General features: G+C 34.6%; 2 protein-coding genes across 2 annotated transcripts; both read right to left on the reverse strand.

Annotated features, from left to right (window-relative positions):
- Positions 1-2,216: 2,216 nt before the first annotated feature.
- Positions 2,217-4,984, reverse strand: LOC130737778 (uncharacterized). Its single transcript, XM_057589621.1, has 10 exons — positions 4,519-4,984; positions 4,028-4,403; positions 3,841-3,947; positions 3,658-3,751; positions 3,498-3,587; positions 3,212-3,305; positions 2,996-3,133; positions 2,809-2,930; positions 2,652-2,721; positions 2,217-2,524 (listed from the first exon to the last, which is right to left on the reverse strand). The coding sequence occupies exons 1-6, from the start codon at positions 4,650-4,652 to the stop codon at positions 3,225-3,227; spliced, it is 882 nt and encodes a 293-aa protein (XP_057445604.1). The 5' UTR covers positions 4,653-4,984; the 3' UTR covers positions 2,217-2,524; positions 2,652-2,721; positions 2,809-2,930; positions 2,996-3,133; positions 3,212-3,224.
- Positions 4,985-9,081: 4,097 nt separating this feature from the next.
- LOC130736220 (uncharacterized) lies at positions 9,082-9,621 on the reverse strand. The gene has a single exon (XM_057588062.1). The coding sequence runs from the start codon at positions 9,619-9,621 to the stop codon at positions 9,082-9,084; it is 540 nt and encodes a 179-aa protein (XP_057444045.1).
- Positions 9,622-16,238: the final 6,617 nt, after the last annotated feature.

The following is a 16,238-nucleotide window of genomic DNA, read 5'->3' on the forward strand; positions in this document are numbered from 1 at the left end:
GTAGCACGAGTCACACCTTGACTAGTTCAGTTTTCATTGAAGATTTCTTGCTTGGATATATTTTGTTTTTATGAACAATTCATTTATATCTGAATTTTCCAAATCCATTTCCAGGAATCGGGTGTAGAGGGGGGGAGCTGGGAAGAAGATTTCATTGAAGATTTCTTGCTTGGATATATTTTGTAACAACTAACAAATATCAGATTATGACCTGAAGCCTTAAGGATGTTTGGTCCGCCTGATAGCCCTACATTTACTTACATTGGATACATGCGGGCCTTGGGTTGATATCAATTCATAATTTTAATAATCTACAAGTTAGATCCTTTTTTCTTGTCATATTCTTGGTGGTGTGTACTGTTGCACATATGATTTTCAGGCAGGATTCAGAATTACATAATTGTGTATGTTTTGCAAAAAGAAAATGAACTTTCATAAAGCTCATACTAGATGTTACTTTAATGCATTTATTGAATATTATGATCAGTGTTTATTGGTGTCAATTGTATGACTGTGAAGATTTATCTTGCTAATAGGAAACATGGGGTGCCGATAAAGAAATCAGACACCATCAAATGGCATAAATTGCAGGTATCAACAAATATACTTTATCTACGGAACATTTGTGCACATAACCAAAGTAGTAAATCAACATTGAGTGTTCTGAATTTTCTGATCTATCGAGGTGTGTAGTTTGGTTGAAGGGAGTGTGGTATCTGCTCTATTATTTTGATGGGTCTTGTTGTACTTTTTCCTTCTCATTTCTTTTAGTTTTGCTCTTGCTGTTAATGGGATTCCATGTTGCAGCAATTGTCTTTTCTTTTATTGATGATTCTGAACTCTTTATTTGTATTCCATATTGCAGCAATTGTCCTTTCTGAAATCACAGTGTGAGTATCACTATATGTGATGCGGTAGGGGATGGGATCAACACAAAAGCATTTCAGAATGTCATCTTCTACCTCAACTCATGCAAAAGATATTCACTTTTACGAGTCATATAATGCCATCAGATTAAAGAGACTTCTCCTGGAAGGGGTGGTTATGTTATAAACATCTTGATTGAAGTTTCAAGATTGAAAGTGCAAAGCTAATGTGTGAAGATTATTATGTAGAATAGGTTGAATATGAATTATCAATTATGTACTCTTACTGAATATGTACTATTGAACTTCAGTAGTTGAACGATGATGTAACAAGTTTTGATTGCAATAAAACGAGACTTGAAATCTAATTCTTTGTCAACTTTAGTACTCCAAACTATGAACTTTTAAAGAAGCTTCACTGTTGCATGAAAACAGTTTTCCAGTTATACCTTATGCCACAAGAATGATTGATTTGTATGACAACTTTATTTTCTAATAAGAAAACGTGTGGGCAACATCTCATGCCCAAGCAGCTTCATCAGTTGTTTTAAGAGTGTGATGTGATATAAGTTTTCTTTCTTTTTTAGTGATTGTAGGCATATTTAGTAGGGACTGCTGAAGCTATTTTTCAAGGTTAGATTGAGACGGAAAAACATTAAATACTTCTAACAATATAGAACTATCAAATAGCTCATCAACCACTCATTTTAATGGAGAACAACTCTGCTTTTCTATACAGTAGAAACTATCACAATTTCTACTTGCTCCTCTAAAATTTATTGGCATTTTATCCAAGGCTTAGTAGTATTTACAAATTAAAGAATCTGGTTTAACAGAAGTTCCTACTGTTATAAAAAATACTTAGCCTGAGTAAAAAAATGCTTAGCCACAAATAGAGGGCGGGGACTTGAAGTAGTCCACAGTGTTATAGTTCGATCCTGACTACCAATTGCAATAATATTGTAAGGCTGCAGCTCTTTTCTTCCAGTCTTGGAGGTACCAATTGGTCCACCCAATTGCACAGACTTCACTTCCTGAGCATTAGAGATATTCCTTCTAAACATAGAATGGTTGAACTTCACTTCCTCAACTCCTTTTTTGTCAAAATCAATCATGCATTTAATCCTTGAGGAACTGCGCGCATGTTAAATATTAGCATTAAAAACTATTTAAGCATGTTGACCTTACATGCACACGGGTGCTTGTAGATATCACAAGCAAAGGAAGCACAGAGCCAAGGATACATGCTATCTTTATTGATATTGGAAACATTCCCCCCTTTCGTATTGCTCAACAAGAATGATAAATAACAGAGAAACAGAAGTACTTCACAAAAGAAGAAAAAAGAACTAATAACTAACTAGTTTAAAATCCATTCAAAAACAGAAGTCCATACAAACATGTACTGGAAGTGTCCAAAATAAAGCAAGGAAAATTCAACTCATTCAAAACTCTCCATAGTTCAAACAAATTCAAATTTGTGCATAGTTCAAAGAAATTCAAAATTGTCAATAGTTCCGTTTTCCCCTATTATTGCTATTCTCTTTCTGATATTTGTCCCAGAATGTATGAGCTGAAGACATAAGTTGTTCAATTATTTCGTTGTGATCCAGGAGGACTAACTCCACTGCAATCCTAAATCTGGTCTCTTTAGTCACCTACAATTTTACAACAATAATGATGAATAAGTCTGGTTAAGAAAATTTAAATCACATGCTTCAAGAAGAACATATACATATATATATATATATATATATATATATATATATATATATATATATATACCTTAATCCTGCAATCTTTCATCCATTGATTATTCAACATCCAGGTAGCAACCCAAACGCCGCAGTCATTCCTGTCAAGAGGGAATGCATAGTGAAGTGATGCATACAAACATTAAATTAGAAAGTGTAGAATATAAAGGGAGATGATAATTTCTTACGAGTCATTTGCTTGTTTTCCAACATTGTCTGGCCGGATGTAATTAAACTCACAAAGTCCCAACTCTTTCTTACATTCGCTTTGAAATTCATCTCTTAATAACATTTCATCCAGAATTATAACCTGCACATAAAGCATGGTTAGATTGATGTATGCAAGTAGATAGTACGAATGAAATAGTTACTTACCAATTTCTGGACATTTCTCTTCCTAGCAATGTCTCTTGATGGACATGGGAGAGAGTCCAGAATATAGACCGTACGTTTGGGTATGTCAATCATAGCTAGGTACCAGTGCTTAGCTTCATCATTAATTGGAATAAAAATCTACAAGCACAAACAAATTGTAAGTTGTAAGTTAGATAGCAATGTTTATTTTTATCATTATTGGGCATAGCTAGATACCTTTTCCACTTTGTCAATTCTTCCCATGTGGGAATCCTTGTACCAGGATTAGATCAGCTTTTTCTTTATCTCCATTATTCATCAGTAAAATTTGCTGTGATTAAAAATAAAGTTGTTAAACATGTGTTTTTTTGAAGATAAATACCACAAAATATCAGCATGCCAATCGGACCAGACAGAGGAATATACCAAATCCAGTAAATTTTCCTACAGCCAATTCAAAGAAACATGTACGTTGACTATTTTGTTTAATTTAACATCATTGACAAAGCTTAAGGGAAATTACCGAAAATATTGTGGGTAAGTACCACGGTAATTCTTTGTCACCCAAGCACCTATCTTGTTTAGTAAGCATTGACACTACTACATTTAGTACCTGCACATGAGTCTAAAATATAAGCTATCTTATATAAAAGATAATGAATAACAAATTGAATAACTCTTACATCTTGGTCTACCCAAGCCATAGGTTGTAGTGTTTTAAGCCCTTTTCTATCTACGCTGAACTTTTTATCTGTTGTTCGAACAAGAACTTCACTCCTGCAACACCCAAACACAATGAAGTTTTAAATATTTGTATATATATATAAATATAAATAATAATAGCTTGAATATAAAACGAAAAATACCCCTTTAATCCAGTATAGTTGCTATCCGCATAAATATAAGCTCCTACTGCAGCCTCAACCTGATTCAGAATAATGTTTTCCGGAGGCCTATATATGACAGGGAACCACTGTACATACATGTACATACATATGTTAGATTCAAGAATTGTTTATAAAAATTATAAAATAAAACACACTTAAAGCTCACCTCCGGAATTTTTACTCCACCCTTTAAACCGATATTTATTCCATACACTGGCTCATGGGTAGAGTACAAATCTATGATCTCATCAGATTCGGGATCAAATAACTTCCTCCCTATTATTGTACCTCCAGCATGTTTTTTGCTATTATTTGTGTGAAGCGGCAAAGAATAGGAATTCCGTTCTTCTAGTGGTGTAATGATAGTAGAATCTCGATAACCAGATGTCAGTGGGCTATCTTGGAAAACAGTCATGGCCAATTTGTTAACAACACGCATCAGATATTCCACGGAAGATTTCACGGCTGACATTTCCTTCACCAAATGGTGGACGCCACTATTGTCTTTCATTTCTTCAGGTTTGTTAAAACGTTCCTGGGCACTGAAATAAATAAATAAATGTAGACAATGAATGTTAGTTCTGAATGTAAACTGGAAACACATTTCAAAAGATTAAAAATGTTTGAGTTCTAAATTAATGTAGACAAGGAACTCACCTGGAAGATATATCAATCACGTCATTCACGTGTGCGGGTTGCAGTTTTCTCTTGGTCTCCTGCCTTGGAGTTGGAGTTGTCCTTTGGCGTTTGTTTGGGATCCGACTCTTATTAGTTTTCCCATTACCCGCCATAGTGGAAACTCAAATTGAAATAGATGGATGCAAATACCTTCAACCCTGAGAACCGTATGGTGTAGGTACATATAAGCCATGGATTAGGGTTGTAAAAATTGGAAAGATTGAGGAAATTATAAATTTCCCTAGCAGCAGCCGATATCTACGGCAAAAAACAGGAAAGATTGATCTGAAAGAGAATTGGATTTGATCGAGATTAAGAGGATGACAGAATAAAGATGAAAAGTGTAAGTGGGTTTGTGATTGCACAGACGATACTCACTGGATTGATTTTTTGATTTTTTTAACGAAAATCATTCTACTTTTAAGTTTTAAGAGGATATGAGTTTCAAAAGAAAGAAAAGGATAGAATCAATTTATGCTGTCAATTTATCTATATATCGGTTACTTTTTTTATTTTTGAAGATGATTGAATGTTACTAGTTTTTAACCCGTGCCTTGCACGGGGAATTTAATTTTAGATTTATTTTTTTTAATTTTTATTAATCAATTAATATCTTTTTTTATTTATTCTATATAGGTATTTGGTTTATTTTTCTTTTTTGCACATTTGTGGTGTAGGTTATTTATTTTTGCAAAGTAATGTGTTTAAAGATCGAAAACACATTTAAATTGACGTATGCACGAAGATTTGCAAACATAAAATGATTTATTGAATATTTTAGTAACATGATCAATATACGAAAAAAAAAGTCAAAATGTTTGAAAGTGACCACCGAGGTCAATTTACCAAAAAAAAAAAAAACAAATTCTCAACGTAGGTAAAGACATAAAAGTGAAAGTTTAACACAAAAGCTATTTATTTGCAAACAATCTTAAGGAAATGCAACTAAATCTTTGAAACCTTGATCTTTTTCAACATTTCTACACCTTTACTTCCAACAACTTCTGTTATGGAACTATCGTCTGAACGACGTTTAATAGGTGTGTTGGAGTCTTCAACTATAGCTGGAGGTGTGTTTTGTTTACCATTTTTAGTGATTGTCTGCAAAACAAACCTATTTTATAATAGTGATGACCAATGTCTAAACCAAACCTATTTTACAATAGTGATGACCAATACCTCAGTCAGAGATTTTACATTTGAATCGGAAATATCAGAAATCATGATGTAGATATAAATAACCATTATGAATTTAAAACGTGTATCAAAATCTTTTTTTTCCTATTATAACGTTATGAATTTAAAGCAATTAAATTCAATGAAAAAGTATAAGAGTTTATGGTCTAATTAAAATGATATTTTATCTCATTATTCATGTGTTGTTAATTTTCCATAATAGGTGATTATTAAATTAGTTTAATAAGTATTTAAGTTTGTAGTTAGTGTTTAAAAATCTCTAACTCCATGAATTTTTTATTTAAAACGCATTTTTGTTTAGTGTAATCCTAACATTATATGTTTATTTACTAATTTAGTAGTTTATTCATGAATACTAAGTTAATAATATAATAAGTAATTGTTTTATTTAATTAAAACGTTGAATGAAAATCAATGTCTGTTTTTTTTAATAAAAAAAAGTCTAATAAATTAAATTAAAAGTGATGAGAACATACTGATCTGCAAGTAACCAAATTTTTAATACTTGTGCTTGGGAAAAGCGTCAGGAACTCATCTTTTTCAGTAACGTTTAATCTTTCAATCATAACGTTCATTACTTGAGTATGAAATGCGTCACACTCAAATAATCTTCGAAGAAACAAAAATTATGTTGTTATTTGTCATCTAAATTTGTTCAAAGTAATATGAAATCCATAGTACATACATACCTTTCTCTATAGAACACTGCTTGTGGAATGTCAGGATTGAACATTACTTTAGTGCAGTTTAACCCAGCAGTTAGTTTATGTACCCCTGGAAAAAAAATTAGCAATCGATCATAAGTTTAAGTTTAAACATGTTGATTTATTATATAGAAGTTTATGTTTGTTTGTTGCTTAAAATAATTAAATGTACCTTGATGAATAATTACAACTCTGAGCAATATGATAATCACAACATGTTTGTTGTCCTTTTGAATTTAGAGGTGCATCCAATTCGTCGACAAATTGGCTGTATAAAAAACATTTAATTTTTTTGCTGGAAAAAAATTAAATAAAAGTTGTTAACTTTCTTCTGTAGGAATTTATAGAAATTAATAATAGTAATTTTTTTATTGATAAAAGCAAATTTACCATTGAGATTCAAGTTCAATGTCTCTGCTCTACGTATGGACTCTATTCCGCTCAAATCCGTTGTAATTTATGATGTGCGTTACTTCGCCCATAACATCTGTTTTAATGGTAATGTCAATACATGAAAGTGTTGATGTATTTGAAGTTATTTAAATGAAGGTAAATATTTACATACCAATTAAGAACCGCTCGTCAAAGTCAGGATTTAGAATTTCTTGCACGTTGTCAAATATCATATCACGCACAGGAAACACATCTTTATTATATGGAACCATCCTTGTTCTACTTTGCAAGTGTATCTTGTAGATATGCCTAGATGCACTAAGACCTCGGAAATTATGTCATACCCAGAATATTCAAAACGGTATACCAAACCTTCCGTGATTCTGTTGGCAAAACGTTCATGAAGGTTACGCATACACTCTGCATGGATTGTTTGACCTTAGAAATGAAGGAGTTTCATATGAATTTATGTCCGTGAATTAAATTAAAATACAATTACATATTTAATAATAGCAAAATTGTTTCTGGTTTACATGCTTTTCGATCCATCAACAACAGATTATAGAACGAACCATCGTGTCCTTCCTCATCTTCTTCCTCCTCTTCTTCAGCAAACCACACCCTTATTACTCGAACGACAATAGTCCAATCATGTGCTAAAGGAGTCAGTTGGTCAAGTAGGCTATAATTCAGATTCATGATGCAATAAAGTTTTGGAGATGAAAACTAACGTCTGTTGATTTTGGATATATAGACTTATTGCTCTTCTGTGATTCCTAATTGATTTTGTTTTGATTTATTATTATTTTTTGTTGAAGCTTGAATTTTTATTAGTATAAGTTGAGTTTTTTTAAAAATTTAATGCGTTATTCAATTTTTTACTTGATCCGAATTTTTAATTTATGTATGTAGGTTTTATTTACTTAATTAACGCACATAATTTTGTATAATTAATGTATATAATCAAGTAATTGTAATTTAGGAATTATTACTAAGTTGTTGCTTGACTTTTTAAAAATAAATCGATGTAATTAATGTACTTAATTGTGATGGATGAATTTTGAAATTAAATCAATGTTATTAATTTTGTTTTTTTAATTATAATTTAAAAGTATTTTAATTCGATTTTCCTAAATAGCAGTCAACGGTTTTAAGGAAAGATATTTTTACGGAATATTTGTTAAAAATAATTAAATGTAATTAAGGCAGTTAGACTATTTTGTTATTTTGAATTTAATGTACTTTATCACGTTATTAATGCAATAAATTTGGTATTTTTTAATAAATATGATTTTTTTACGCATTAAAGGTTGAAAAATACCTTTATTTAAATTTTAATTTTTTAAATGCCAAAAAATACCTTTATTTTTTTAATGCGCTTGATTATTTATCGACTTGAAGTTAATGCAGAAAAAAAAATCATTAAATGCGTGACTAAAACACATAAATGTGTGTGATTATTTAAGGAATAAAAGTGAATGTAGGAAAAAGTCATCAAAATGCATTTATTAATTTGTAATGTGAGAATTTATGATTTTTAATCACTCCTTTAATTAATTAATTTATTATTAAATTCGTAGTGTAATATGTTTCAATATGATTGTTCAACAATATTTTTGGACAATTAGTAAAGAAGCAAAACGTATAAAGAAAACCAATAAATTTGTGATGCCTCATAAATTTTACCGTCATACAAATTTGATAAAATTCATAATTATTTAGGTTAGACTGATCGGAAATTGACGTCTTTCAAACTTAAACGGGTAACCTGAGACTGATGGAACCATGTCCATTCTTGGAATGAAAATGTCTTCTCCAATGTTGGTTCATGTTATTATAGTGACCTTTATAACATTTGTTCCAAGATCAGCCACTATTAGCCGCGTTCCATTGCATAAACCGGCTGCTTGATCTGTATTTCTCAATAGCATTATGAGAACACCTTCCTTCAATATAATTTTGTGATTTGGTATTCTTGAGCATGTAATATCATTTAAGAATTATGTAGTAAACCACTCTGATTGTAGTTCAGTGTCCTCGTCAGATTTTCAAGTGCTATCTGAGGTTAAGTACTCTGTTGTATTACCTGGTAGTAAATCAAGCATAAAATAATTAACCTTCTCAACACATTCCAATGTAGGACACAATATGCATCGTTCTTAAAAAAACTTCTCAGTCTTCATGTTATGCACCAAATTGGGATATGCAAAATCAACCAGGTCAAGAAGTGGATTTTCACTATCCTGTATCAAAAGATCTTCAAGAATTTCAATATCTGATTCACCACGCTCATTTGATTCGAAATCACCATAATCAAAAGATCTTCTGTTGCAAGCTCTGGTGAACCTGTTGTGCGTAATCTCATGTTTTTAGTGAGCTTTAAAAATTTACAGTATTTCCAAAGATCAGAAGAATTTACTGTAGCAGATACAATGCCTTGTCTTCCACCTTTTGGAATGACTGGAAGAATTTGTCTGAAGTCACCACCAAGAACTACAACTTTACCGCCAAATGGTTTGTCCATGTTGCTTTCATCTTCTTGTCTCATGATATCGCGCAAAGTCCTATCAAGTGCCTGAAAACAATTCTTATTTAACATATGAGCTTCATCCCAAAAGATCTTGGCACGGATCAGTAAATTTTCCCTTAAACTACCTTGTTTGATGTTGCAAGTAGTTGTTTCATCGGTTTGCAATGGAATGCAAAATCTGGAATGGGCTGTTCTACGACCCGGCAACAACAAAGAAGCTATACCACTTGAAGCAACATTCAGAACAATCATACCCATTGAACGGATGGCTGCAGATAATGTATTCCAGACAAATTTTTTGCCAGTTCCTCCATACTAAAAGAAAAATCTGCCACTATCAGACAACATTGATTGCATTATGTTGTCATATACAGCCTTCTGTTCTGCTGTCATCATTGTTAGATAGGATGCATGTTTATTTGTCATTTCTTCTTTGTTATAGTTAAGCTCATCTACTATGAACTTGTTTTGAAACTGTTCCACATCATAAAAAATTGGATAGGGCAGACAACTATGTTCCTTTAGAGATTTGCCATTTCTTTGAAGTATTTGCTCTATCTCAGCCAAACACAAATTTTGTAATTGATCATCTTCAATATTTAGTCCTGAAAAAATCATCAAAGTCGATTTTTAATACCCCATAAAATTTGAAATTTATCATTTATTCATTTTAAAATTAGTAGCTGCGTGTAAATATTAGTACAGTAAGAAGTAATGTAGTAAAAAATTAATAGTATAATTAAAATTGTTATTTTGTAATGAATAGGATATAGTTTTTACTGTTTTTTGCACAGTCTAAAAATAATCAATGAATAAAAATTAAAGTTTTTAAAAGACCGTCCCTAATGTTTTAAATATGGTAATATTTATAAAAAAAGGACATGAACGCGAGTATTAAATAGGGTAATATTTATAAAAAAGGAAATAACACGGTTTTTTAAAACGAAAAGAATATAACAGTATATATGTATTTATAATTTTGAATTAAAAGCATTAAAATTTGAGTGTTAAAACCTTTTTTTAAAGCGTTAAAGAATATTCGAAATTAAAGTTCTGATCATTGACTAACATTAATGTATTTTAAACACAATAAATAGGTGTGGAAAATACGTTTCTTTTTAATGAACGAAAATTTGTTGTCAATGTTTGTACTCCCTTTGTTCCTAAATCACTGAAACTATTTTTACCTGAATTTTGTTCATAATTATCTGCCACTTTACAAAGTTCAAGAGAACATTAATTATACTTTACCAATTGTACCCTTCATTTATTGGTGGTAGGAATATTGAAATGTTAAGTGGACTCTTAACCATGTGGAAAGCCTCAGCTTTTTCCCTGATTCGAACTTTCAAGAGGGATAGGTATGTATTCATAGTTGCCAGAGATGTTGTTCTGAATGTAAATTTGCTGATTGGTAACATCTATGGACCAAGTATCGAAGGAGAAAGAGAGATATTCTTTGCTGAGCTGGGAACCTTTCTTAGCAACTGGCAGGAAGGGTATGTTTTGGGGGGAGACTTCAATGCGACCTTGAACGCAGAGGATAGGAGTGGAGGATTGGGTGGTCTTGAACTCTCTTTTGGAAGTTTTGTGAATGAATGCAGATTGATTGATTTACCCCTCCAAAATTCAGAGTTTACATGGTTTAGTCCGAGAAATGGAGGGGTATGGAGCAGAATTGACAGATGGTTACTCAATGAGGTAGCTTGGTCATCTCTAGAGGAAGCCATTCAACGTGTGGAAAATTGGGGACTCTCAGATCACAGAGCAGTTTCTCTGGTTATAGGGCATTTCAGTTCGGGTCCAAAGCCATTTATGTTCTATAATAATTGGCTTCTGGACAAGGATTTTGAGAGAATGGTACAAGAATGGTGGAGCACAAATGCAGTACAGGGGTGGACAGGTTATGTATTGCAGAAAAAATTGAAGGATTTGAAAGTTAAAATCAAAGAATGGAAAGGACACTCGCATGCACATGAGGAGGAAAAAATCAAGGAGCTAGAAGGGGAATTACAAAGTGTGATGGAGAGATTAGAAGAGGAAGGTGTGACAGAGGAGCTGAGACTTAAAAGGACTCAGATAATCAGTGGATTATGGGAAGGTTATAAGAAAGAAGAATCCAAATGGCTCCAAAAATCAAGAGTGAGATGGCTGAAAGAGGGAGATAAAAATACAACTTTCTTCCACTTTGTAAGCAAAACAAGGAGATCAAGAAACTACATCCACAGGTTGAGAGTAAGGGGGCAGGAGATTAATGATCCTACAACAATAAAAGAGGCCATAAGAGAGCACTTTAATTCCTTTTTCACACGTGAGGAATTGATCAGACCAAAAGTACGATGTCCAAACATGAGGAAGCTATCTACGAGGGAGAAAACTGCCTTAGAGGAAGAATTCACTGAGAATGAAATATGGGATGTGCTCAAGAACTGTGATGGTAACAAAGCACCCGGACCCGATGGGTTCAACTTTAATTTTTTCAAACATTTCTGGGCTCTAATCAAAGGTGATGTGTGCAAGTTTTTTGCGGAATTTCATGCTAACGGGAAGCTTGTGAGAGGACTGAATGCATCCTTCATCTCCCTGATTCCTAAAACTAGTCTTCCACAAGAGGTAGCCAAAATTGATATCTGAAAATCAGTTTGCATTTACTCCGGGGAGACAAATAACCGATTGTATTCTAATTGCTGCAGAGGTGGTGGATTATCTAAACAAGAGTAAAAAGGGTGGATATCTACTAAAAATAGACTTTGCTAAAGCCTATGATACAGTAGAATGGAAATTTCTACTTGATTTGTTAGCAGAAATGAACTTTGGAGATAAGTGGAGGTTGTGGATTAAAAGCTGTATAACAACAGCCTCACTAGCAATTTTGGTCAATGGCTCACCATCCTTGTTCTTCGACATTGAAAAGGGGTTGAGGCAGGGAGATCCTCTCTCCCCTCTGCTCTTTAACATTTGTGCAAATGGACTCTCCTGCATGTTGAATCAACTACTTGGAGAATCTGGGATCAATCTATTTAGTGGTGTGAAAATGGGAGATGCAGAGGCTCTAAATCATCTCCAATTTGCAGATGATACATTATTATTCTGTGAAAAGGATGAAAGACAGTTAGAACTTTTGTGTCATGCCTTGTTCTCCTTCCTCTTTGCATCGGGTTTGAGACTCAACATGGCAAAATCAGTTCTCATCGGTTGCAATGTGGATTCTAATGAAGTTGCAAGGGTTGCACTAAACTATGGGTGGACAGTGGGATCTCTACCGATTACTTATTTGGGTGCACCATTAGGTGGCAACCCAAGAAGAATTTCCTTCTGGGCACCAATGCTGGATAATTTGAGAAAGAAAAGGAGATCGTACAACTCAAAATTCATCTCTTTGAGTGGACGAGTGGTTATACTAAAGGCAGCATTAAATTCTATACCGGTCTACTGGATGAGTTTGTTCAAAGCGCCAAAGGGTGTTATATTGGAAGTGGAAAGAATATTCAGAGCTTTCCTGTGGGGGAGGGAAGACAGGGGAAATAAAATGGTGTGGATCCCATGGGAGATGGTATGAAAATCCAAGGAAAAAGGTGGACTCGGGCTAGGTCATTTAGAGTGGAAAAACAAGGCCCTTCTGCTGAAGTGGGCATGGCGGTATGGCACAGAAGTGAGCAGCTTATGGAGAAGATTGATTGCTGGGAAATATAAGTGGGAGAACAGAATTCTTTTTCTTCATACAGTGTTGGAAGACAATAGGTCTTTGTCAGCAATCTTAAATGACATATCATCTGTGCTGAAGGAGGACTCTATGATATCAATAGGATTTAAAGAGCAATTGATGTGTGGAATAGGCGATGGAAAGAACATCAGATTTTGGATGGATCATTGGAGTGGAGATAAAGCACTAAGCCTTCAATTCCCAAGACTTTTTGCCAATGCAACCTGCAAAACAGCTTTCATAGCGGAGATAGGATTGTTTGTAAGAAATAAATGGGTGTGGGATATCCCTTTTAGAAGGAACTTCTTTGGCTGGGAGTTGGAAGCATACAATGAGTTCCTTAATCTCATTAATACTCAGATTCCAGCAGCAGATTCAAGTGACTTTATAATATGGTGCGGTAGTGAAAATGGCTTCTTTTCAGTAAGAAACTTATGTAAGTGGGTTGATGACAACTTGACTGAAAATGTAGAATTTTCTGTCCCAGAAAAGATCAGAAAATTGATTCCCCCCAAGGTATGCTTACTGTTTTGGCAAGCTTGCCATAATAAATTGGCAACGAAAATGAATCTATGGAGGAGAGGAGTAATTGATGTTGATCAGAGGTCATGTTCCTTCTGTAATGGAGCAGAGGAGACAAATGATCACCTCTTTGTCTCTTGCCCGAGGGTTAATATATTATGGACCAATATCTTCAGAAAAGGAGGCGTTTCTTGGGCAGGTCCTAACACCTTGGTGGCACTTCAGGAAGAATGGAATAATATACAGTCAGGTATGGACAACACTATCTGGAAATTAATTCCCTACTATCTTATTTGGTCTCTGTAACACCCCGATTTCGGTGGCGTCACTTTAGTAACCAAATGAAAAACTTAATGCGGAAAAACGTGAATATTTTTTTTTCGATAATAGAACCAAAGACTGAAAGAAATAAACTCCCAACAAAAGATAACAGAACTAATGCATAATATAAATACAGCCCCCGCTGTAAGTAGCAAACCACGTCACGAGTAAACCTCCAGTGACGGAAAGTAGTTGAAAGTAACGCCCGTAGGCAAATGTAAAATCCAAAAGGAAGGTCAAGTGTTCGCAACACTATCCCTCAAAAATGAGAATAAGTTAGCCCAAAGGGTCTGAAAGAATACCTCCTAAGTCCAACCAATTTTCTGTGATTCCCGTAAAGAAACCACACAAAAAGCTATAGGCGGGAAACTACCCTGTCCCCAAAGAAAATGATGACGGTCAGAGCTAAGACTCTACTCCTACACTAATTCTATCTCGAGGAGCTCACACCAGCACTCAAACCTACGTGCTAGCATGATCGCCGTCCGAATCTGAATCCATAACGATCAAGTCTATGTACACCATCCGTCCTCCTCTCGCTACCGCGATGCGCTCCTATCCTGGCATCTCGAACCTAGTTCCCCCCCGAAGGGTGAACCATCGTGAATCAGTCCGCCATAGACATCTGACAAAGGGCGTTTGTCCGCCAAAGCACACACAGAAGACGCGAGGGTCAACTCCAAAGAATTATGTAAATAATACCACCAATAGATATAGATAAGAGAATAGCCACTTAGGCTTATAGCTAGGGATAACATCCTAGGGTTGTATATTTCACAATGAATATAAAAGACGAAACAATTAGCATGCATCAGATAAGATTAACAATTATCAATCACACTCAGCGATTCAATAAGTTATATCTAGAAAACTCGATAAGCAATATATCAACGAATATAGTTAAAGTGCATGATATGTCAATGCAACGTCAAATTCTACGGTTCCGGAAGAAGTAGGCTGGGCACGATCGAGTCGGTCCTAACACTAGCATTGTGTCGACCATAACCCTCGGGTGTCACTTACAACCTTGACATAGCCGGATCAGTCCTAACCCTGCGGGTCGACTTTTCCCTCCGCCATGCCCGACAATCAACAGGTCGATCCTAACCTCACGGTCGATCATATCCCCCGTCGATGTCCGAATTACCCGAAGGTATAAACAGTACCCGAAGGCATAAACTGTACCCGAAGGCATAAACTGTACCCGAAGGCATAAAGATATACTATACCCGAAGGTATATAGATATACTGTACCCGAAGGCATATACTGTACCCGAAGGCATATACTGTACCCGAAGGTATATAGATATACTGTACCCGAAGGCATAAACTGTACCCGAAGGCATAAACTTAACTCATGATGATTCCTCGAATCATCCGACTCATCTCCATCCGATGGTCAAAAACTGCTCAGCGAGCAAAGAGTATCGACATACTCGAAAACTATCAGTCTCCCGGCTTATCCCTCGGATAGCCCAACGACATAACTGCTCCCACAGCACAAGAGTATCAACATACTCAAAACTTCTCAACTTTCTCAACACTTGGATCCGACGACACTTCTCGTTTTCCAAAACTAAGATTTGATCCTAAGCTTGCATCCGAGATTGTTATCATTATTTAAAGGTTTAGAGGTTGTTTAATATCTTATGAATTTTCCTTGTAAAAATAGTTTCCTTTTAGTCTTATCGTATTTCCTACGAGTTTCAAAGATCCCATAATCCCAAGTAAATCCCAGAGAATGTCTCGATCCACTAAAACAATAACAAGGCCCGAACTCCGTTCGTCCCGTCAAACTTTCTCAAACTCTCAAAATAAAATCGGCATGACCTGCCCCTTATTCTCACTCCTCAGTATCACAAGTATTAGTGTAATAGCATAGTTAAATTAGCACAATCCAACAATCATAGCTCATATATCAACACAACCTAAGTTAACCACATAACACTTAGCATATAGGGCAGATATCACACATCCTAGATTAACCATTTAGCACATAGCATGTGATTCAAACTCAAAAGCAATTCAAGCGATAAATGATTATCAATTGTCAGCCGTAGCCTCAGAAAACATTTCTCAGTCAAACACAAATAAGTGCATAAACAATAAATCAAGTCGAATTCGTCGACACCTAAAGCATTAGCTAGTATTCAGTGAGAAGCCCTCACCTTAGCCAATTTCCATACTAAGGTGCAACTCCGATCCGATTACATCTTTATTTGCATATGTTGGCTCGATTCCTCCCATTGTGTAGCGTCGATGCAAGGTGCTTCCGTTCATTGTACGAAAATCAAGTTTCTGAAACTTGTCGGCGAAGAGTCACCAGAGA

The sequence above is a fragment of the Lotus japonicus genome, chromosome 2, assembly GCF_012489685.1.
Source record: "Lotus japonicus ecotype B-129 chromosome 2, LjGifu_v1.2".
Classification (NCBI taxonomy): domain Eukaryota; kingdom Viridiplantae; phylum Streptophyta; class Magnoliopsida; order Fabales; family Fabaceae; genus Lotus; species Lotus japonicus.

What these genes read in the sequence shown, in the direction of transcription:
- LOC130737778 (XM_057589621.1), bottom strand. Translation starts at nt 4,652, where the DNA reads ATGGCGGGTAATGGGAAAACTAATAAGAGTCGGATCCCAAACAAACGC. An exon ending in AACTATACTGGATTAAAGGG is followed by an intron (nt 3,752 to 3,840) that starts GTATTTTTCGTT and finishes TGGGTGTTGCAG; the next exon opens with GAGTGAAGTTCTTGTTCGAA. An exon ending in ACTTACCCACAATATTTTCG is followed by an intron (nt 3,306 to 3,497) that starts GTAATTTCCCTT and finishes TTTTAATCACAG; the next exon opens with CAAATTTTACTGATGAATAA.
- LOC130736220 (XM_057588062.1), bottom strand. Translation starts at nt 9,621, where the DNA reads ATGGGTATGATTGTTCTGAATGTTGCTTCAAGTGGTATAGCTTCTTTG.